Source organism: Trachemys scripta, chromosome 1, assembly GCF_013100865.1.
Source record: "Trachemys scripta elegans isolate TJP31775 chromosome 1, CAS_Tse_1.0, whole genome shotgun sequence".
Taxonomy (NCBI): domain Eukaryota; kingdom Metazoa; phylum Chordata; order Testudines; family Emydidae; genus Trachemys; species Trachemys scripta.
This window is the reverse complement of record NC_048298.1, coordinates 93092197-93116073: the sequence shown is the minus strand read 5'-3', so window position 1 is coordinate 93116073 and position 23877 is coordinate 93092197. Positions and strand designations below refer to the sequence as shown.

General features: G+C 45.5%; 1 protein-coding gene across 16 annotated transcripts in view; it reads right to left on the bottom strand.

Annotated features, from left to right (window-relative positions):
• The window catches only part of RBFOX2 (RNA binding fox-1 homolog 2), a 250700-nt gene that overhangs the window by 137547 nt on the left and 89276 nt on the right, over positions 1–23877 (bottom strand). Inside the window, exon 1 of one of the 16 annotated variants that reach the window (XM_034777778.1) lies at positions 21451–21557. The exons of the other annotated variants lie outside the window; for them this stretch is intronic. Within the exon in view, the coding sequence (XP_034633669.1) occupies positions 21451–21465 (15 nt within the window). The 5' untranslated portion in view covers positions 21466–21557. Of the gene's footprint in view, positions 1–21450; positions 21558–23877 lie in introns of those variants that run through there. 16 annotated transcript variants of the gene reach the window in all.

Sequence of the window (23877 nt, the reverse complement as noted above, 5' to 3'; positions counted from 1 at the left end):
CTGTAATCTCCCCCGACTTTGATTTAATGTAGCAATTACTGGTAATGTGGTTTGAAGGAGATAAATGCCCGGTACGGGGCTGGCTGGTGCTGACGCTCATTCCGCTCATGATGCAAGAACAGTTTTAATTAAAATCCCCTTTATGATAAAGGAACTGCTTGACTGGATGTTTCTGTGCAGCCCTGATACGGAGTTTCCTCCAAAGCGGATTAGAAATCAAAGTTTCCCCCTTCTCGCTACTGGCAACACACACAAAATATGGAACACATTCACCATGTCACCCCTCGGTGTGATTGCTTTAACCCTAGAACTGCTGGGATCATGTCAGCATTTGCTTAAAACAATCGCCTTCTATCACAGCTTTAAACTCTTCCTCCCAAAAAACTAAGTATCAGGGACCCTTTAATTAGGAGAGAGAGATGCAGCCAGAAAACACATCCTCCATGAGCCAAAAGGGTTTTCCCTTTATTTGACTTAAAATGGAATTATGCTGGCTTCCTGTGTTGCAGGCTGTCATTGCAGACTGTATTCTTGGTGAGGAAGGAGATAAAGACTGAGATGTACAGGCAAAATTCTGGGAGATGGGGGCCTGGTTGTTGGACTGAAATAGCAGGAGATTCTGTTTGTTAGGATGGAGGAGCACTGACAAAAGAGAAAGGAGGAGGAGGGGAAAGACTGGAATAGCAGGGCTCCAGATAGATGAAGGAGTTGGATTTGGAACAGCTGTCAGAGTTCCTGTACAGACCCATTCTAGAAGAAAAAAAAAATCTGTCAGTTCTTGATGAAGTTACAACAAAGGGGGATTTTCTGGTTTGTTTGTTTTTCTTTACAGTATAAAATATACTAAAAATGAATACATTAAACCCAGCTAGTTTATATTATTGCAAGTGCTAAGAGCAGATTGTCACACTGAGAAATTGGCCTTGTGCATTATACAGAAAAGGCAGCACAGGGGTTTGCAACCTGCAGACGGTGCAATGTGAAGATAAAGGGCCTTAAATCTGAATGCACGTTATTTCTCTCTTCTCCCAGGGTTACCTTAAGCCACAGAATATATGTCCCGATAAAAAAGCTGATTTAAGCAACTGGATTTCTGCCTGGCCTTTGGAATGGGTCATCCTGGGATCTTTGTACCATGGGAGTGCCTATCTCCAGTCCAAGGGATCCCTGTAGTCAGAGCCTCAGCAGGAGACATCACCACACCCAGAGAATCCTCCTGTTTCCCATGAGATTCCCTTCCCGCAGAGGAATCCTTGATGCCATCTCTGGCATTCCCCATTCCTAGCCATCTTAGAAGAGCCTCTTCCCATCAGATTCCTATTTCCCTCTCAGAGGGCCCCGGTGTTCCAGAAGCTCTTCTTCCTTCAAAGGATACCCTATCATGTGACAGAGGGGGAAAAACCTTTCCAGGAAGAAGCTAGGAGGGATGAGGCAGAGCACTCTGACTTAGTTCTAGTATAGATACCACCTGCAGTACAAGCATCTGAGAAAGTGAATCTGGGGCCACGATGGATTGATACAGTGCTACTGTACTGGTGAAATCAGTCTTCAGGAACAAATAGTAACTCATCTCTGCAAAAATAAAGGGAAAATCCCAGGTCAAGGAAGGCAGCATGAAGGCATAATGTGGCTATGCTGGTCCACAGGAAAAAGGCCTGGTGTAATTAACAAGATTAAAGGGGGATTTAGGATCAGGACAGAGAGAGCAACAGGCTAGATTGATTCTTGCAGGATTAAAACTGGAATCCTACTAATAGTCCAGTGGTCGTGAGATCAACACTACGTAATGGGATTAAATCAACAGCAGCTTTTGTTTTTATAGCTAAACCACAGCGCCTACACTGCCGCCACTCCAATTAAACAGCAGAGAGGTTGCAATATCACTACAGGATTTGTGGGAAGGATGACGGAGCACTACCAAGTTCAATTCTGTAACTGTAGAAAAACCACAGAACAGACATTGCTATTCACAGAAAGCAAAGGGACGACATAAGCTGCCTGAGCACTGAAGACAGTCTGAAGTTTACCAAAGCAGTGTCCCGGCCAGCCATAAATCTAGCTATAGCGAATTTGATTGTGTTGCCCCTTGACAGATGAAAGAGAAAGGCTAAAGTGGAAAGAGCCCTAGCTGTACCCAGACATGCTGCAGATTGGCAATTGGCTTTTGATGGCATCTATTGACCATCAGGAACAAAGGGAGCAATATACTAGAAAGGACATATCAGCAAACACATATTTAAGAAAAATTGTTGCATATCCCCATTGTACAATAGAACCCAAGAATCACATAAGAAAGAAAAGCCCGTCTCAAAAATGTGTCACTGGCATTACTGTGGTGTAGCACATGCAGGCCAGCCGCTCCTCCATTCCACTGGTCTTTAAAGTTTCCAGCGCTTGTGCTGGTAATTTGAATTGATATTGTGGAGAGGAAAAGAAGGCAAGGTCCCCAGTTCTCTCTAGACATTCATATAATGTACACAGAACGTTTAAAGCGTTTCTCCACCCCCACCCCCAATCTGGAAAAAAAAATTTAACTGTCACAATCACCCCACTCAGTGGAGGATGGTAAGAGAACACAGAGCACAACTATTTACAACAACTAAGCAGCTGCACAAGGGAGCTACATCTGAGACACCAGAAGAAGGCATTATAATATCTTGCATTTTCTAAAGCACTTTTTATCCTGAAAAATCCCAAATGACTTTAAAAAACGGTAATTATACAAACACTCTATATGTATACACACAAAAATAATGCTACATTAAAGCATTCAAGTGCAGTTAATAATTTTTACCCAACCCCATTCTCTTCTGCAGTTCCTTGAAGGCATCATGCTTCAGCAAAACACCCAATTTCACAATTCTATTACCTGCCATTCCTCACAAGGTGCCACCATCACCCATCTCACCTACCCTGCACCATCTGTCCCACTAGCTGAAATGGACAAACCAGGGACTAATCCCAGTTATCCCTCCTCTTTGCCACACCTCTGCACTGAACAGTCAATCTCCCTATCTCAAACAGCTCTGAGAGTTTGGAATCCCAGACAACAGTGGAGCCCTGGCACTGTTACAGCAGCCACCCCATAGCGCTATTGGGAGACAGGGCTATTGGAATCAAGCACCCCCAAAATCCTCGTTCTGTGGGTATATGGAAGGCAGAAGCTCAGCTAACTCCTGTTGCTGCAAATATTGCAGCAAAATCTCTCCTTCCTGAGGGAGTCTGAGACCATCCTTAACAGGCCACTTCACCCATGAAATTTCCTGGAAGGCTCAAGCTGATATGGTTCTCCTGGAAGGGGAGGCTACTGTGACAGAAATGAGGAAAAAAGAAATATAATAGGCCGGAGAATGCTCATTTGTCAATTTCAAAACATATGCAGTAATTGCAATTTTTACATTGTTTTCCTGCATTTAAATTTGTTTCTACTCTAGGTACTTTCAAAGTTATGAAAATGTTCAGAGGAATGTCACTGTTGTCCATCATGCATCACAAAACCACCTTTAGCATCATCCTACAGTAGAGCCTTAAAGCAAGATGATTAATCTCTTACAGAGTATCTGAAGTTCATCATTTGGTCAGGACAAATTCAAATAATTGTCTTGATGTCTAGGCATGAATTAGGACAAAGGGGTAGGGAACAGGCTGCCTCCTAGCTCATATGAAACATGGAAACTGTCTTCAGCCTGAGTTCAACTTAAGGCCCAAGAAAACCTCAACCTGGTGGAAAATCATATCTTGCAGACAGAACTTTAGTCATCAGAAATAGGATACTGAAGGTATACAAATTAAGATTTTCCTAAAGGGCTGTGAGAGAACAATGAAAACCAAATTTAAGGGAGGGACAGGAGGCAGCCTAATTACCAGTTTTAGTTTCTTCACAGATTTGAGGAACTTGGACACTTTTGATTGATGGCCCATGGCAATGCTAGGGTATGTTCGGATCCTCCAATCTGAGGGCTCAAGAGGGCATCCTTTGTTGCTTTCTTTCTTTTCTGCCAGCAGAAAATGGAGATCTTGACTTTCACTGGGAATTACCAGGTGCCTGCACTACTCTCTCAACTCTATGATCTACTTTTGAGATTCTGTGAACCCTAACAAAAATGTACTCTCTTCAATCCCAAGACTATGATTGGGCTGCCTGCTGTTCTGCACAAACTAAGTTGAGTGGGCCCTTGGTCCTCTGTGGTCCTCCAGGACTGGAAGAACAGTTTCTGTTTGCAATAGATTAAAGGTCTCCTGCACTCCCTGCCTTCTGGACAAGTTGGTGCAGGGCAACTCAGCAGAAGAGTTGCAGGAAGAACTCACACTTGAACTCTACAATATGTCCAATGGCTAGAATCTACCATCCAGGACTCTGGTATTCTTTTGTTTATGCTCATTCAGGAAACAAATGAGAAGGTTACTCAACTTGTGCAGTAACTGAGATTCTTTGAGATGTGTCCCCCTGTGGGTGCTCCACTTCAGGTGTCGGTGCATCCCAGCACCATCGAGCAGAGTTTTATGGTAGCAGTGTCCGCACAGATCACACGTGCACAGTAGTCATCTCGCGGTGGTGTTGGTGCCGCGTCTACCGCATGCATGACCCGAACCCTCCAGTTCCTTCTCTACCGCAGAGTCCCTACTGCGAACTCCAAAGTAGAGGGGAGGAGGGTGGGTAGTGGAGCACCCACAGGGACACACATCTCAAAGAACCTCAGTTACTGCACAAGGTGAGTAATCGTCTCTTCTTCTTCAAGTGCTGTCCCTGTGGGTGGTCCACTTCAGGTGACTGTAGAGCAATGCCCCTTAGAAGGCAAGAGGGACTTCGGGTTCATTTGAATCATAGAAGTAAGAATGCTTAGGCCAACTATGGCGTCAGCCCTGGAGTCTTGAGTGATTGCATAGCGCTCAGCACAGGCCCAAGTGGTTGTCCTACAAATCTCTAATATCGGAACATTGTTGAGGAACGCTATCGAGGTAGAAACAGATTGTGTGGAATGCGCTCTGATGTGCGTAGGGGGATCCGTGTTCCGAATACTATAGCAATGTTGAACGCATGTGGAGATCCATTTAGCCAGTCTCTGAGTGGATATTGCGGAGCCTTTCAAACGCTCGGTAGTAGAAATGAAAAGTCTAGATTTCCGAAAAGGCTTGGTCCTTTCCAGGTAAAATGCTAGCGCATGCCTAAAATCCAATGATTGCAAGACAGTCTCTATTGGAGACTCGTGAGGCTTGGGATAGAACGTAGGAAGATGGATTGGTTGGTTAATATGAAAGGATGATGTCACCTTCAGTAGAAATTTTAGGTGCAGACATAGCGTGACCTTGTTCTTGAAGAATATTGTGTAGGGAGGATTGGCCAAGAGAGCCCCTCTCTCTCTCACTCATCTGGCAAAAGTAATAGTGCCCAAAAAGGCCACTTTTATGGATATACGTAGGAGGGAACAGATGGCTAGGGGTTCAAATGGCAGTCTGGTGAGGCATTTCAATATCAGATTGAGGTCCCAGGCCAGAGTAGGTTGGCGAACCTCTGAGTAAATGTTCTGGAGGCACATGAGGAAGCGTTTAGTAATGGGATGCGCAAAGATCAAGGTCCCATCAATTTCATGATGGAATGCAGTAATGGCCGCGAGATGGACTTTGATCGAGCTCATTGCTAAACCCTGTAGCGTTTCAGTTCCAGTAGGTATTCCAACACTAGTGGGAACGGTAATGTGGAGGCCATCACATGTTTTTCATCACACCAGGAGGAGACTCTCTTCCATTTTTAAAGGTAAGTATTACGCGTGGTCACTTTCCTGCTGTTTAGTAATATGTATTTAACTTGTTCTGAGCAGGTTAGTTCGCCATAATGGAATCATGCAGGAGCCATGCTTGAACGTGGAGTTTCTCCAGACTGGGGTGAAGAGTGCGACCGTTGTTCTGAGACAGCAGGCCCGGACAGTGAGGGAGAACTTGAGGGGCACATATCGCCATGTGCATCAAGTAAGGGTAGCATGCTTGCCTGGGCCATGTCAGGACTATGAGGATGACCTTGGCCTTGTCTAGTCGTATCTTGTGTATCATTCATGATATCAGGGGAATCGGTGGGAACGTGTACATGAGTTGGGTGCATCCCATGTGATGAGGAAGGCGTCCCCCAGTGATCGTGGTCCTATTCCCGCTCTTGAGCAGAGCATGGCAGATTTGTGGTTCATTGGGGAAGCGAACAAGTCGATGAGGGGAGTGCCCCATTGGCAGAATATGGATAGCAAGACTCCCTCGTTCATTTTCCATTCGTGGTCTCGAGAGAAGTATCCGCTTAGCATGTCACCCTGGCTGTCAGAATGTGATGGAAGGTAGGAGGCCGAAATTTTTATGCTGTGGCGTATGCACCAGTTCTACAGTTGCATGGCTTCGGTGCATAGCAAGTGAGATCAAGCGTCCCCTTGGCGACTGATGTAAAACATGCAGGCAATGTTGTCAGTCAATATGCGAATTGATTCGTTCTTTATAGGACGTAGGAAATGTCTGTCAGCATTGCGGACTGCGCATAGCTCTAGTAGATGGATGTGTAACTGAGTCCCTGAAAGAGACCATTTCCCTTGAACTGTGTGCTGATACATGCAGGCACCCCAACCTTCAGTGAGGCATCTATCGTGATTACTATTGATGGGGGATCCTGTTGCAATGGAATACCCAAGCATACATTTTCTGGTCTCGTCCACTAGTGTAGAGAGTTCAGGACGTGGGGTGGTACTGTAAGTCATTTGTGCAGGCTGTGCTTGCTAGGTATGTATACCAAGATCAACCAGCTCTGTAGGCAGCACATATGTAGTCTTGTGTGTCATACCACAAATGTTGTGGCTGCCATGTGTCCTAACAGTTGCAAAAAAGTATGAGCCCGTATTTGGGGGCTGACTTTTACCTCTGAGATGAGGTTTGTCAGCATTGTGAATCTATTCAGGGACAGGGATGCCTTGGCTTCCATGGCATCAAGATGTGCCCTGATGAAGTCCAGTTGTTGAACAGGGATTAGAGTGGATTTTTGTTCATTTATCTGTAGCCCTAGATCCCTGAACAGTGTGATCGTCGTCTGGACATTGTCCCGTGCTTCTTGTTGAGTAGGGTCTTCAAAAAGGCAATCATCCAAGTAAGGGAAGATCATTATTCCCTGTTTGCGTAGATGTGCCACTACCACCACTAGGATTTTGGAGAAAACTCTTGGTCAGTGGATAGGCGGAATGGAAGTATTCATTTCCTACTGTGAATCACAGGAATTTCCTGTGGGTGGGGTATATGGTAATATGAAAATAAGCATCTTGGAGGTTGAGGGCTAAAAACCAGTCCTGCTTTTGCAGTGCTGGAAGTATCGTGCTCAGTATTGTGACCATCTTGAACTTTTGAGAGCATACAAACTTGTTGAGCTTCCTGAGATCTAAGAAATCTCCATCCCCGTTCTTCTTCTGGATCAAGAAGTAGTGGGAGTAAATCCCCTGTATTGTGAAGGACACTCATTCCACGGCACCTAGTTGTAGAAGATGATCGACTTCTTGTCATAACAGGTGCTCATGAGAAGGGTCCCTGAAGAGGGACGGGGAGGGGAGTAGCTTAGGTGGTTGGGAGGTAAAGGGGATGGTATGTCCTGATCGTATGATGTCTAACACCCATTGGTCTGTGGTTATTGATGCCCAGATACGATAGAATGGGCGAAGACGATGACCAAAACATGGGGACAGATCAGGCGTAAGCACTGCCTAGTGAGGGAGGTCGTCCAGACCCTCGATGAAAACTTCAAAATTGTGGCTTGGGTGGAGCTGATTGAGAACTCGATGGTTGAGATTGAGATGCTCTCCGTTGCTATGAACGCTGACGTTGTCTTTGGTTCTCGTATAGTCGTTGCTGTTGTCAATTAGAAGAAGAATCTCTAGACCTCTGATAAGGTTACATCCCACCTGTCTCTTTGCAGGTGGGATGTAAATCCCCAGAATGTACAGAGTGGCTCGAGAGTCTTTCACTGAGTGGAGCATCTCGTCTGTCTTATTCAAGAACAGCTTTTCTTGGTCAAAAGGTAGGTCTTCAACTTTCATTTGAAGTTCTTTAGGGATGTCCGAGGACTACAACCAGGATGCCTGGTGCATCACTATGGCCATGGTACTGGCGGCTGTGTCTATAATGTCCAAAGACACTTGGAGGGCTGTTTTGGCGATGAATTGACCCTCGTTTACAATCACCTGAAATTTAGATTATTTTTCTTCTGGAAGCTCCACTGTGAACAAGTTAAGTATCCCAGAAGTATCAATCATATTTAGCCAACAAGATTGAATAGTTGGCGACTCGGAATTGTAATGTCACCGAGGAGTAAACTTTTTGTCCAAAGAGGTTGATCCTCTTGTGTTCCTTATTTTGTGGGGTCGATCTAAACTGTTGTTGTTTGCCATGTTGATTAGTGGCGTTGACCACCAAGGAGTTGGGAGGCGGGTGTGGGAAGAGGAAGTCCACCCCTTTGGCAGAGACGTAATACTTCCTATCCGCCCTTTTGCATGTCGGTGGAATTGAGGCTGGCAGACCGTCTTCTGGTTCCAAAATTGCATCGTGGATGGGCAGAGTGATTTTGGAAGTAGATGAAGGTTATAGAATTTGTACCAGCTTGTGCTGGTTTGTCTGCACTTCCTCCAACAGGATGTCCTGGCTTTGGGCGACCCACTTAAACAGTTCCTGGAACTGCATGAAGTCATCCGCTGAGGTAGATGGCGGTGACATGATTGCCTCATCCGGGGAGGAGGAAGAATTGTGAGCAGGAGATGCAGCTTCCTGATCTGTGCCTGTTTGTGTCATCCCCAACATCCTGAGCCTCCATTGGCTACGGGGTGGGGGATGTGGGATTAGACCTCAACTCGCCTCTATGCGCCGTGGGTGGCCTGGAGTGGGAGCCACAGTAAGTTGTCCAGGGTTCCCAATGTGCCCTTACATTGGGCAGGCCACTGGTGGATACAACCACGGCAGTCCATATCATGGTTGAGCAGTCTGGTTGTAAGGGTATTTGGGCCCCATATGGCTCCAGAGTGATTGGCGTCCTTTTGGTGATGAGTGGTGCAGCGAGAAAATGCATGGTTCCTGCGCATCACGAGTGTACAGCGTCATGAGAAGTATGAGGATCTCCTCTAGAACTTATAGGAGAGCCCTCTGCACCAAGTAGTGGGGACTGTTGCAGCAGATTCTGTGTTGATTCTGATGTCGGTACAGTTGGTGCCGCTCTCGTCAGTGCCAATGCCAGTGCAGTCAGATGTTGTTGCAGATCAGTCAACTTAAGTTTTCTTAATTGGTGCCAACTGCGATGTTGGTGCCGGGGACGGAGGCATAGTGCCTGAGGAGACGCTTGGCACCGAGTCCCTTACAGGTGAATTTGGTGCCATGGAGGAGGCATGTCCATGTCTGTGCCTCGACTCAGTCTCCTTCACTCAGGACTCAGCGGTGCTGGAGGTGCTAGGAGCGTCAAAGGTGTTCACCTGAGCATGTGTCGGCATCGGGGGTAGCAACCTGGAAGGAGACTGCCTATGTTTCTGCGGTGCTTTCTGCGGAGACCTCTACACCATCTTCCTCGGTCTTTTAGAGAAAGGCATGTCTCCTGCCCCTGAAGGGGGGGTGCCGGGAGAGGAGGTCTGTTGGTCAGGCTCTGGTTGGAGAGATTTCTCTATCAATAACATTTTCAAGTGGAGATCCCAGTCACGCCGGGCTCTCACTTTCAAATTACTACAGTGGGCGCATTTCTGTGGGATATGTACCTCACCAAGACATCAGACACACAAAGAGTGCCCATCCGAAGCAGGCATTGCTTCACGGCAAGAGCTGCATCGCTTAAAGCCTGGCGAGCCAGGCATCCTAATAGTTAATAGACCCCAGTGCAGGGAAACTACAGGGAGGGTAAAACTGAGAAAAGTAAACTTTTTTTTTTTTAACTAAACTAAAACTATTACTATTACTAAAAAACTAACTATAACTTTCAAATGACTAACTAGCTACTTATTGTATTTCTAAAGGTCTGGCAAGAGTAGGGTGACCATATGTCCCATTTTTAAAGGGACTTTTTCTTATATAGGCGCCTATTACCTCCCACCCCGTCCTGTTTTTTCACAGTTGCTATCTGGTAACCCTAGGCAAGAGTGACGAACACTGCCCCAGAGCTCCATCTTCAGTCGAGGAGAGTTGAGAAGGAACTGGAGGGCTCGGTTTGTGCACACGCTAGATGTGGCACCAACAGCACTCGTCTCTGGAACAGGAGATTTACTCAGTTTCTGCAGCCCACTGATGGCTGCTAATGAATCAGTTGATAGAGTGAAGATTACAGAGAAAGTCTTGAAGCCGTTCTCCTCAGAAAGCTTCCATCTTCCTGTCCTCTGTCACTTTCCTGGAACTCTAACTGCACGAATCAGCCAAGCTATACTGAGAGAGTTGATGAATTGACCTACAGGATCATGAGCCCAAAAAAGGCAGATTCACACCAATATGTAGATAAAGCTCCTATTAGGCTCTGAAACATAGGCTATTTTCACCTTTGTTCAGGCTTCACTGATGGCAAGGGTATTGATGTGCTCTACTTGTTGGAAACAGAAACAACCAAAGTCTGAAAGCCAGAAAAGCACCTATATGGAGAGCAGAACTACATCAAAAGACTCAGTTCTGTCTCCATCTATTGGCTGGGAAGAACTATACCCATGTGTCTGGACTGGCACAGAATATCAAAGAAAAAAGATGTGGGTTACTGTTGTAATATGTAGGTTTTTTTCTGCTGTTTTCTGAGAATCCCAGAACAGCAATGAAGCCAGTTGGACGCAGAGGTTGTGAATTAACTGAGCAAAAGGTGTACAAACACCCTGAAAACGTGTTTATTTTTATACTGATATCTCCTCCATCCATCTCTCTCAACACTTCTTGCCCTGGCAACAAACACCTCTTCTATTTCATCCAAGTTAAATCACAGCCATGTTGTTTTCCTCCAGATCCCAATTTGTATCATACACTAGTAATATAATGAGACCAGAGCCCTCTGGGACAGGGCTGTCTTTTTGTTAGATATCTAAACAGTGCCTAGCCAATGGGGTCCTGATCCTTCACTGGGATCTCAAGATATCAACAACAAATAAACAAACCCTGGATTAAATGAAAAGATGACAAATGAGTAGCATCAGCATGGTAACCGCTTTGCGTTTACCAAGGAATGGCCGGCGATCACGTGGTTGCCGAAAGCTTTGGTGGCCTGATAAGCTCATCAATGACAGACAAACTGAACATCAAGTCAGACTGCCTTACGGACCTAGCTAGGGATCGATCCGGGTGGTGCTTGATCTCCAAGAAGGCTATGTCCCTTTGGGATTTCACAAGAAGATGATGATGATATGAAACATCTCATCCTCTCTCTTCCAAGTGGCTTTACACATACTTTGAACAGGAGGATGACACGATGATATTTACTAAATTGACCTTCAACCAAAATCATTCCAAAGTAATCTCCTAGAATTGAAATGCTACCACCTGAACTTGGCAAGCAGATTTCTTTCCCACCTCTCCCTATCACTGTGCCCAAATAACCAGCTTGCCACCAACCAACCAGTGTTCAAATCTCTCCTCCCAACTATTGTAATGCTATTCTTCTCTTGCCATTTTCAGGAATAAAACAGAAACAGGAAGTGACTGTTTAAAAAGGAACAAACAGAAGCCATTTAAAACCAGCAAAAACAGGCAATGTTTATTAAAACATTGTTGCATATTTTGGACATCAAGTAATGCACATTGTTAGACTACATAGCACCCAGTATGATGGGCCCCTACTCCTAGCAGCTACTGGAATAATTATTAACAGCAGTACACTTCCTGGCCAATGGCACACTGGAAAAATATAGTTTTTTGTTCCTGCATTTTGCTTGGGGGCATAAGGAGCTGGGGAGAGAGAAGAGATCCAACAAATACATCTACAGAAAATGGCACAAGACCACGATGGGGGAGGGGAACATAGGAACACTGACTGGGTGAGTAATGTGACTCATTATAACGTAAACCCGAGAATTACAGAGCTTTCTCCTTCATGGTTTCATACATGTAGGCTCAGATGAGACTAGGCATTTCTTATCTCTTAAGACACAGTACTCCCTAATATTCTGTTCTATATATGTTCTTATACTGCGTTCATCACCATAGCATCTGAATGCCTTCCAGCAGTGCATTAAACAACATGCCTAACATCAGTTACATGTTTGTTCTCTCATCCTCTCCCCACGGGAGGAGCATGTGCTGTGGATATTTTTATTATTATTTTATAAATGGGGCTGGTACTATCACCTATTATTAAGGTTGCCCAACACTTCCCATTATAACACCTTGCTGTCAGTTGCTTACAACTTCACCAAGCTATTGTTTGGGCTTAAATTTTCCATGTCAGGTGTCTGCCTCAGGCTGACTTTTTTTTGGGGGGGTGGTGGTGGAGGGGGGTTTACAACACAATTTCAGCCCAAACTGTTCCACTGTTTCTGATGAAAAACCTAGAGAAAAATATGTTGTTTTGCCCATGTTAAAAACATTTGGCTACTTTTCCTTTGCAATGGAACAGCACTCTCATGCTTTGGAGCAGGGCCCTGAAATTTGGCAGGGGGTGGACTATGTGTCAGGCCTATACCTTTGTCATCCTTGTGAAAATTCACCCAAATTTGACAAAGTTATAAGCCTTTGAAAAGCCACAGTTCCCACACGCTCAGCAGAGACTTCTTACCAGCTAAAACCTCCAATGATTTTGTCCTCACTGAGCATGTTACAGCCTCTCTCAGCTCCTAGTGCTGACCAAACCGTGCACGTGCCATCCACATAGAATAGCTGGGTATGCTCCAGCCCAGTGCCACAAGGGCAAAGCTGGACTTTCCCTGTAATGGCTGGTCTAGGCTGGGATGGGACTTGGCACCCAAACTGAAAGCAGGGAACCTGGCTCAGCTGCACTCTCAGCTATCCCCCTGCAGGCAGCCTGGCAGCATGCAAAAGGAAAGTGCCTGGTTTGAATGCAGAGGGAACAGAAGTCAGACCAGTGGGTAGGAAAAGGAGTAGATGTGGGACAAGAAGTCTGGTGAGACACTAAGACTGGAGTGGGAGGCTGGGGGGAAGAGAAACTGGGACTGCGACTGGCTGGAAAAGGTGGCTGGGACTGGGAGGTGTGGGAGAGGAAGCTGGTGATGGAAGTGGAAGGACTGGGAGCCAGTTTGGAGGAGTACAAGCAGAGATCAGACAAGTTGTTGGGAGAGAAGGGGAAACTTGGATTGGCTAGACAAGGAGGCTGGGACTAGGAACTAATATGTGAGGGGAATGGGGCAGGGAGAGGGTAGACTGAGCTGACAAGAAATTGAAGTGCCAGGGGCACAGGGGGGCGGGAGGGAAGAGGGAATGGGAAAGGGTGAATTGAAACTAACTGAGCAAGGATACAGAGTGGTGAGGAGGAAATTGGGATTCTGACAATGAACCCGGAGGGGGAGACTAGGATTGGGAAAAGACACCGCAATAAGAAGTCTGATGAGGGGAGACTGGGACTAGGTAGATAGTCGAAGAGAAGGAACTGGAGTAGAAAGAGATAGGGCTGGGGACAAAGGGCTGGGACAGAAGGGGTCAAGTTTGGGAGATACAGGCACAAGAGTCCGTGCCCACTAGGGCAGTGGTTTTCAACCAGGGGTCCGAGGCTCCCTGGGGGGCCTCGAGCAGGTTTCAGGGGGGCCGCCAAGCAGGGCCAGCATTAGACTCACTGGGGCCCAGGGCAGAAAGCCGAAGCCCTGCCGCATGGGGTTGAAGCCCGGGTCCTGAGCCCCGCTACCCGAGGCTGAAGTCAAAGCCTGAGCAATGTAGCTTTGCGGGGGGCTCCTGTGGCATGAGGCTGCCCAGGCAATTGGCCTGCTTGATACCCCCTAACGCCGGCCCTGGCTTTTAGATGCAGAAAACCTGTTATTGTGACACAAGTGGGCTGCAGAGTTTTTATAGCATGTTGGGAGGGCCTCAGAAGAAAAAAGGTTGAGAACCCCTGCACTAGGGCACACTCGCCTCCTGAGCCTGGAAAGGAGCCTAAAGTCTCACCATTCCTTTACTGTCAGCATATACCTGGGAAATCATCTGGCAAAGCGTATGTCTCATCCCCCTTCTAGTGCTTGTCACAATCATGTTCTGCTATCAGTTACGTCAAGTGACAGAGTAGCTCAAGTGGCAGAGGTCTGTGCTCTGGGCCTATAGATTCCAACCCTGCTGATGAACCACATGGGTGCCAATAAGATGCTACAAGATGGAACTTATTTTTTTTTTAAATAAAGCAAAGAACCTAGGAAATTACATACAAAAATTATGTTAAAAAGTTACTGAGAGGTTGCAATATCAAGGACTCAAAAGTCAGGAAATACCAGAATTAAGGTTGCCTGTGCAACCTTAATTCAGTCTCCTTGTACACATGCATTATGATACAGTACACGATCACATATGGGAAAAAAAACTAGGATCTGTGTCTCATTCAGCACACAGGATCACAGGCACTGACTTTCTCATTTCCGCAGGGGTGCACAATCCCTGCTCCACCCCAGCCCCCTCCATACTTCCCCCAAGACTCCACTCCACCCCATCTCTTCCTACCCCTGCTCCGCCCTCACCCTGCCTCTTCCCACCTCATTCTGCCCCCTCCCCTGAGCGTGCCCCGCCTCCTCCTGCCCCTGCTCCTCCTCCTCCCCACCGTGAACACAGGGAGGAGCTGATCGGCAGGGCCCGCTGGTTGGAGTACCCAAAGAGTTGGTGCCTATGCACAGGATGGACCTGCGCTGGAGATGAATCAGGTCTGTGTAGCAAAGGAAGCTGTTGCCTGTAGAACCCCTACCTCATTTGTTGCAGAAGTTGGAAGGTGTGTAGTGAATAAGGCTTGGGACTACAGGAAGAGAAAGAAGGGTCTCAGCAGTTGAATGCTGCCCTGGAGAACTGGATTCTATCCCTGCCTCTGACACAGTTGCTGTATGATGTTGGACAAGTCACTTGAACCAAACTTTTCACAGGTGATAACTGATTGTGGGTTCCTCATTTCCTGGGTGCCCAAACTGATTTGTAGAAGTGCTGGGCTGTAACTGAAATCAATGAGAGCTGTGCTTTGAACATATTAAGTGCTACATAATACTAAGTAATGGAAATATTAACACCCCTTGCATTTCACATAGGTGTAGTGAAAAATCAAATGACTGTGATGCACTCATATACTACATTAAGGAACACCATAGAAAAGCCCATAAGGAAATTAATGAACAATGAGGATAAAACAAAATATTGAATAGTTGCTCAGAAACTGAACACCTTCCATCCTGTGCACTGAATGAGAATGTGGGCCTGTGGAAAACATATCATGTAATTAAGACTATTATAATGCAGATGATCAAATGGGCAGAATTAAGGTTCAATTCTGGAATTCCCTAACGTTGGGGCACTTGACTTTGCAACAAAGTTCTATTAACGTAGCTTTTTGTACAATATTTATACACACCCACACACACCCGGTTTACATTAGAGAAGACAGGGTCTAAGAAATATCAGATCTATGCATCACTTTCAAAAATCTCACTTAATTGGTTTATTTTGAGAAACACTTCTTATGCCCTTAGTTCACTATCCAAAGAGAATAAATAGAACTATAATATATATTTTAGAGATCAGCATTTACATATTTAACAATGCAATTCCAACCATTCTTCCAATGTTTTCAGAGATCCAGCCCCTAGCACAGGGTGTGGAAAGTTCAGAGGCATGGATGGCCACTTGCTATGTGACTATATATATATTGCGTCCTGTGAAAAACACCCTGTGCTGATCATACTATGCACTGGCACTAACCAACCTCACGCAAGAGGACAAATGAAAGAAAGACATGGCATGAGCAGAAGTATGTTGCTAAGGCTCAGCGTTGGCAGCGGAGTTGGGTTTCTAGTCCCCAGGGTGGTAAAGCTGATGAGCCGAACGCCAAGAGGGAGGGAAAAGAAAAATGATTCTATGCAATCCAAAGAGAGACTCTAGAGCGAGCTCCACTTGCAGCGAAGACAGGGCAAATGAAACACAGATCAAAAAGAAAAAGGAGACAAAGGAAGAAATATTACAAATGACTTGGTAAGCTAGCTGACACCACTCCTGCTTGCAAAACAAATAGTCATTAGAGGTCTGGGGAAGGGCTTCATTTCCACAGAGCTCAGGTGAAAGAAATCTGCACTGTGAAGCCAGTCCTCTCACAAACACTCAGCATGCACCCTGTACACAGCTGGGAGAACTGAGGAAATTATCTAGAGACACTATAATCTCTCGGAGATCAGAGCTATGAATCCAGTGCTTTCCTATCAGGAGCCTAGCAACAACATGGACCTCCGCTCCATTAGTCCCTCCTGTCTTTGATGGCTTCAACCCTCTCAGAGAATGGGCGGAAGGGTAGATTGATCAAATTGCTTGCTGGGGGTGCTGCTCTTTCTTCTAACCTTTCATATTCCAGCATACATTCAGCAAGGCAGCATCTGTGTAACTCTTGAGTCTACATCCTGCACTCTATAAAGCACTCCTCAGAATAAAGTGACCCTACATTTGTACCACAAGATTCATTGTGTACAAAGGGTTAAGGGCCATACCTCTGATGTCTAATGCGAGGATAAGGCTTTTCTATTTAAAAAGCAACTAAGGGCTGGTCTACACATAAACTTGCACTCGTTTAACTACATCGATTTCCAAAAATCTGTTTTGGTGCAAGCCTGTGTGTGGACACTTATTGTGGAATAAAATTTGATTGAACTAAACATGGGTCAGATTGAGAAAAAAAAAATCGGCACTCTCTTCCAAACTCGGCCCACAGAATAAGCTACATCCACACGAGAGACTGATCCCAATAGATTGTACAGACATTCAGAATATGATTTTGCATGTACTTTGTGCTCTTTTGGGTACAAAGAAACCCATGGACTTTGCTGTGCTCCTTGGCCTTGGCTTCCCATTGGTCAGGACATACCCACTGGGCTTTTTGTGCTTGACCCTCCCACACACTCTGGAAGCCCTCAGACGTCCTGCTCCTTGGGTTTAGCTCACTCTTGATTGGTGTGTAGGAAAAAATGTGGTGTCACCAAACCGACATGCTCATGGTTCAAAAATGAGCTGTCACTTGCAGATCTTCATAATATGATCTTCCCTTTCCTTTCTTACATGCTTTGACGAGCAGTTAAGTAGTTAATACTTTCAATGGCAAAACATCCCTGGGTACCTCAGTTAGCCCCCACTGAGATGAATGGGGCAGTTAATGGCTTTTAGAGTTATCATTTCAGATCGAAAATACAGGTAGACATCACTGCATTAATTAGTCATAACAGCTAGAGACTTGGGACTTGTCTACACTTGGAAATTTAACCAAACAGCTATTCCAGAATAGTTAGTTTATTATAAGCCCCGCGTGGACACACTTATTCCAGAATGAGTGTCCATACTGCAGCTTATACTAAAATAGCTATTCCAGAATAGCTACTTTGGGAAATTTTCAAGTGCAGACAAGCTCTTATTTGCACTTCAAGTGAAAGCTTAAATTCAGGCAAATAAGGCAGCAGCAAGACATAAGTGCTGGTATGCTGTTCTGGTACACAACAGGTAGATCTGAGCCCCAATGCTACAGTCAGTAGCACAAAGCAGCTTTAGCTAGATCGATCCTAGACATTTTTATTCTAAAATACAAGTGTCCAGACACGGACTCACACCAAACTAAGTCTGTTTTAATTCACACCTTTGCTTATTTTCAACTCAAGGGCGCAAAAGGAAAAGGCTGGGATGTCGGGGCCACCAGCACTTCTTTCCCTCCCTCACCACAAGCCTCCTGTGGACTTCAGCAGCAGGACTCCCATCAGACTTCACCCTTGGCTAGTCCTCTAGAAGGAATATTATCCTTTCTGAGTTTGACCATTACGTGTTTAGGAATATTAAAATTAAAAGATTTTCAGTTCAAATACAGAACTTTACAGTAGGCATCTTTTTCTGTATTTTGATCTGTGCAATACCCTGCCCTACTGCCACTGCCTCACAGCAGACTTCGTACAACTGCATACACAACACTGTAACCCTATTAAGGTAAACAGCGTTTCTTACTACTATAACTGTGCAGTTCCACTGTTAGCCTGCCTTCTCAGCTTCCCACACCACAGCCAGCGGTTTCCCACAGATTAGGTCATCACATTAGATTTTAAATTTCCCACTCTCTGGACCTCTACAGCCCAGAATGCACTGCATCCTACAAAGGCTTTATTTAAAATATCCCGTGACACATTACACGCTAGAGAGTACAGATCGGCAAGCAGGAAATTTAATTTGAATGTGGAATATGATGATGGCTCATTAAAAGGAGGCGGCAGTTATAACCCCCAAGCTATTGTGTTCTGGCTACTGTACTGTTCTGGGCTGGATTCTACTCTGTACTCACAGTTAGAGAAAAGTGCACTTCCTTTGTATTTTATTTCATTGCATTATTTACCAAATAGTATGGGGCAGCGTCCAGTGTTGCAGGATCACTTAAGAAAATATCATACTGTAATGTGCACGCACAAGGGACAATGTTATGGTTGCTGTTGGAACCTTAACTCAGGATTTCCTGGCTTATGCATTTAAAACCTCAAATTTAACATTGTATTAATGTAGCTTTATACACGAAATTAAGGAATGACTCAGTACAAATCTCCATGGATCTACAGACGTTCCAATGTTCTATGGACAAAAGACACTGAACAGAGAAAATACAGCACAGGGAACAGAAAGAGCTGTGACCACAAGCACTGAAGCAAGAAACCAGAGCCCAATTACAGCATGGATGTGGCACAGCAGACTCAGAGTCAAATCAGATAGGTAACTCTGGGTTCCTAGTTTTTGCCACTGAAGGCTTACATGGTAAGTAGGGGGAGGAAGGAATAGCTCAGTGGTTTGAGCATTGGCTTACTAAACCCAGGGTTGTGAGTTCAACCCTTGAGGGGGCCATTTAGGGAACTGGGGTAAAAATCTGTCTGGGGATTGGTCCTGCTTTGAGCAGAGGGTTGGACTAGGTGACCTCCTGAGGTCCCTTCCAGCCCTGATATTCTATGATTCTATTAAGTCAGTGTGAGACAAAAGCATAAGAGAGACTGTAGGATGCACGGGAGGCAAAGGCTTCTGTGGAGTGGGAGAGAGAGAGAGACCATCCCCAAAGAACAAGGGTCGCAGAAAATTCCCCACATTGTGCTGGGAAGAGAAAAGAATGTTACCAGTTACCCATTTTTGAATTAACATACTTGGTTCTGTAAAGAGCCCTTGGCACTAATTTAGCAGTTGAAACCCTTTAAACACCTCAGTTTAACTATAACCCTGCTAAAGCGATAGCGGATCTGGGAGTTTGGGGTGGAGGTAAGAGGAAGAGTGGTACATGCAGCATAAAGGAAAAAACTGTTCTTCAGTCTGCTGGGAAACTGGCCAAAACTAAACCTTCTCGCAGGATCCACAAGAGCAGCAGGTCACAATCACTCCCGTTTAAAGATGAAGCACACCTCTAGTATGAGTCTCTCTTGGTCAATGGCTCTCAAACTTTTGTGCTGGTGACCCCTTTCACATAGCAAGCCTCTGAGTGCGACCCCCCCCCATATAAATTAAAAGCACTTTTTAATATATTTAACACCGTTATAAATGCTGGAGACAAAGCAGGGTTTGCGGTGGAGGCTGACAACTTGCGACCCCCCACATAATAGCCTCACGACCCCCTGAGGGGTCCCAACCCCAAGTTTGAGAACCCCTGCTCTTGGCTGACACATTGGCAGGCCATATCCCTTACACCCAGAACTGTTACACACACACACACACACACACACACACACACAAAGTAGAGCAGGGCTACTGATGTCTGCTCCCACACTTTAGCCAATCTACACTGGAACTGAAGGTATAATTTCCAGATACACACGTACTAGTTTTGATCCAGCTAATGTGCTAAAAATAGCAGTGTAGCTGCAGCGGTATGAGCTGCAGAAGGGGCTAGCCACCCAAGTACCAATCCAGGGTGCTGGGCTCGATTGTACTGGAGCTGGCTAGCTGTCCTGCTGCCTGCACCACTCGGGCTACGCTGGTACTTTTAGCGCACACGGTTGATCAAAGCTAGCAGGTACACCTACATGTACTGTACATCTACCTGAGCTGGAAATTACAGGTCCAAAGTGGAGCACCCATAGTCAGCGGGGAACTATCACACCATTGTCACTTATTAACTAAAATCAGTACCAGCACCACTGAGCAGCTTCTCGCTTCACCCCAGCCAGCAGATTAAGCAGCAGTCTTATCTGCTCCACGAGAGAAGGCCTATCTAGCCCTCCTAGGCAAAACCGGTGGCCACATTCAGGGCCCAGAATATGTGGTCGGAGAAGAAAGGGAATTTAAAAGTTGAAATCTTTTTACATTAACAGGGCCAACCCTATAAAAACAAGCAAGTGTGCATTGCCCAGCAGGTGTAAGTTGCCCTATGATTACAAAGCTAGAGTGTGTGCACAATGGAAGAAAGTAAAAAGCAGCAAAACACCTCTGTGTTCCAAGGCTTCCTTTGTTTTCCAAATGAACTGGAGGGAAGGGCTGGGAGAGGGAAGATGTGATTTCAAAAATGACAGTGACAGAACCCCCATAACTTCCCCAGTAATGAATATATTAAACTTTTGACCTGATTATCCTTAAATCAAATGCAGGAGCCTGCAATCTTGGGCATATGGGTAACAGAGCCAAGGGCAAACGACAGATTTCAAGGGTACCAAGGAGCAGAGAGAATTACACATCCTAGCCAAGCAGCCGAACAGCTGACTACTTCAGAGAAAATTTCAGAATTTGTTCAGAGGATGAAAATTTATGTATATTTTATAACGCTAGCTAGATATTTATCATCTCACATGCATTTTTCCTGTCACTATATCCCATAATCCACCAGAAATTCCTGTAATCCTGGGGCCTCTGATAAAAGCATCCTTGCATCTGGCCACATACTCCCCAATTACAATGCTAATCCTCCCCGATCATATTCCCTTCTCCTGACATTTGAAGATCAAACTTCTTTCTACCCTGTACACTCCCAGGGTGCCCCTCAGTCATACCAAAATTTCACAAAGCATAGGAAGTAGTCCAGAAACAGCACAGGTCCTACAGGTGCTGGAGAATGAGGATAATTCCACAAAGAATTCTCTCTCTGAGGCACCTGCTGAAAAACATACAAACTCAGAGAGATCTCGCTGAGGGAAAAGTCTGTTTAAAATTCAGTTACCCATATAATTTTTTAAAGAATTTTTTAAAATGGAAGCTAAAGCCTACTGTGTGTAGGGGCTGCAGAGAGCTGAGCCCTAAGGGGAAGGCCGCTCATGCTAGTACAGAATCCCTCAGCTTTCCACTCCTTATATGTGCAAAGCGTGTAAGCCCTCACACACACAACCCTCTACTCACCCAGAGGTACATCATGTCAGCCTGGGCTGTTCAAACCCAGCAGGGAGGTGATCCTGGAACGCAAAAGGCTCCTCAGTAAAAAGTAGAGACAAAGGGTTTAAAAAAAAATCCAAATTGCTCAGTTTAAGGATTAAAAAGTGTCTCGCCTCTTCCTCCCCCCTCCTCCTCCAACACTGTTTGGCTGTTCTGTGCTCTCTCTCTCTCTCTCAATCTCTCTGGGAGTTCCCAGCCCTGTGTGTCTGTACTGGCGTGCAGAGCACACACTCTGTATTTGCCTCTAGGGAATTTCTCTCTGTCATTCTGCTTCTAAAAACACAATCACGGCCTCACAAGATTCTTGCAAAAGGCAGGGATGGGTGGGGTTAGTAATAAATGCAGACCAACTCCTAATGCCAGTGTGCTTACTTTAGAAATGGGTTCTTTAAACATGAATGAAGCAGAGAACTACTCTCCAAGGTCAAGGAGGATGAGAGCAAGTCCTCCCCTCTCTACAACTCCCTTCCCTTAGTTTCCTCTCCAGGAGTCATCCATAAACCTAGAAACTGTGCACAGCTCTATTCCTGCAACATCTTAGCCTGCAACTATTAGCCAACTTTAGTCAACATACAAAGCTTAGTCATAATTCAGTAGCTGTATGTATTTATAGTATGCCACTTGCAGGGACCAAGGCAGAGAACAAATCTTGGGAACCCTGAAGCTAAGAAGATGGTGCATACAGTGTGCCGGGCACCCCAAAGTTATCAACAGACAGAAAGAGAGAGAAAAGATCAGGGTGGGATCAGAAGGGGAGAGAATCAAAATATAAAAGGGTTTAAAAATCTGCTTTTGCAGGTGGCTTTCTACGGGAATATTTTACAATCTTTGACATCACTAAAGGGAAAAAAGCAGCTGGCTTGGCTCCTGATTCATGGAGAGTATTGAGTTCCAACTGCCCTGGGGCCCTGCTCCCCCTAAGATTAGCTGAGGTGAGCACCCTCTTGCTTACTGCATTCAGATCCCCATCCTCAATTTCAGTTTTACAAACACCTACCAATCAGGAGCCAGCCCTGGCAGAGGTGCATGGCACAAAAGACACTCTTCTTGAACTCCCAGCACCAGTCTGAAAAGACATGAGCCAACAAGTCCTTCCCCTCCACACAATACCCCCAATCCCATCCCCTATGTTCATAGGACAAATGTCACTTCTCATCTAGCTAGCCCGTTAAAACTGCTGCTCCAAACTAGGAAAACAGGTTTACCTCCCCATTTTGGGATGCAGAATTACCTCGCCTCACCAGGCCCCAAATGATAAGCCTCACTTGGCCTCTCTTCTAATGCAAGAACCTGTATTTTAACTGAATGAGATCAAGAGGCAGAGGCAATGGTCTCCTTGGAAATGTGTGTTTGGAACAAATATTTTTATCTCGGCAGAAGAAATAGAAATCTCACACCACCTCTGCTCCTTATCCTTACATATAAATTATATACATAAATAGGGCTCAAAGTGGAAACAGCAGTGGTACTCTCCCAATTCACTCCCACAAGCGCCACCTATCTAGGGTGACAAAATGAGATGCCACCAGAGCAATTTGTGAAAATGTTCAAAGTATGCTCACATATGCTCTGCTGGGCTCCTCACACTTGACTCCCCCTCAGTAGGGTTCAGATACACCATGGACTAGGCTGGATTAAGGTATAGGCACAACAAGCACATGCCTAGAGCCCTTTCTCCCAGAATCATAGACAGAGAGAGAGAGAGAAATAAAAAATAATATCAAAACATCAGGGAGATGGGGTGTTGTGTTTCTGACCCTCATGGCTGCAAAGAAAAGCTAGACCACATGACCAGGATGGAAGAAATGCAATGATTTCTCAGCAGCCACTAAAGCCAGGGAGGAAGCCACCTGGCCCAATACCCGCTACCAGAACACACTAGGCTGTGGAGAAGGGGCACAGGGTTGGCCCAGGGAGGCTTGTATATCCCATTGGGTTGTGCACAATTGGCTCCCCATTGGTGTGGCTAAAATAATCCCTTGGGCCATGTGACTCCACAGGTCAGATGGGTCCCCATGGGATACGTTTACACCTCTGGGAGATATTACTTCAGGCTGTCTGCAGATTCAGGAGGGCAGCCCTGCACTAGTTTGCACCTGGGTCACATTTTCAAGATTTTATTCACAATCATGACGGCTAGAGACTTACAATTTTTTTTAAATGAAAGCTGGAGATTCTGGAATACAATAGCACAGCTTATAAAAACACAAAGCAGTTCACTGACCCAGCACAACCCAAGCAAATTCAAGCTCCATACATAAATGTATTTTTAGGAGAGATTTTAAAAGACGAGTGCCTAAAATTAAGCTCCTAAATAGGTGACCTGATTTTCAAAAGTCCTGAATACCCAATAGCTCTCTAAGGCAAAAAACTACGCTGCATTTTCTCAGCCTG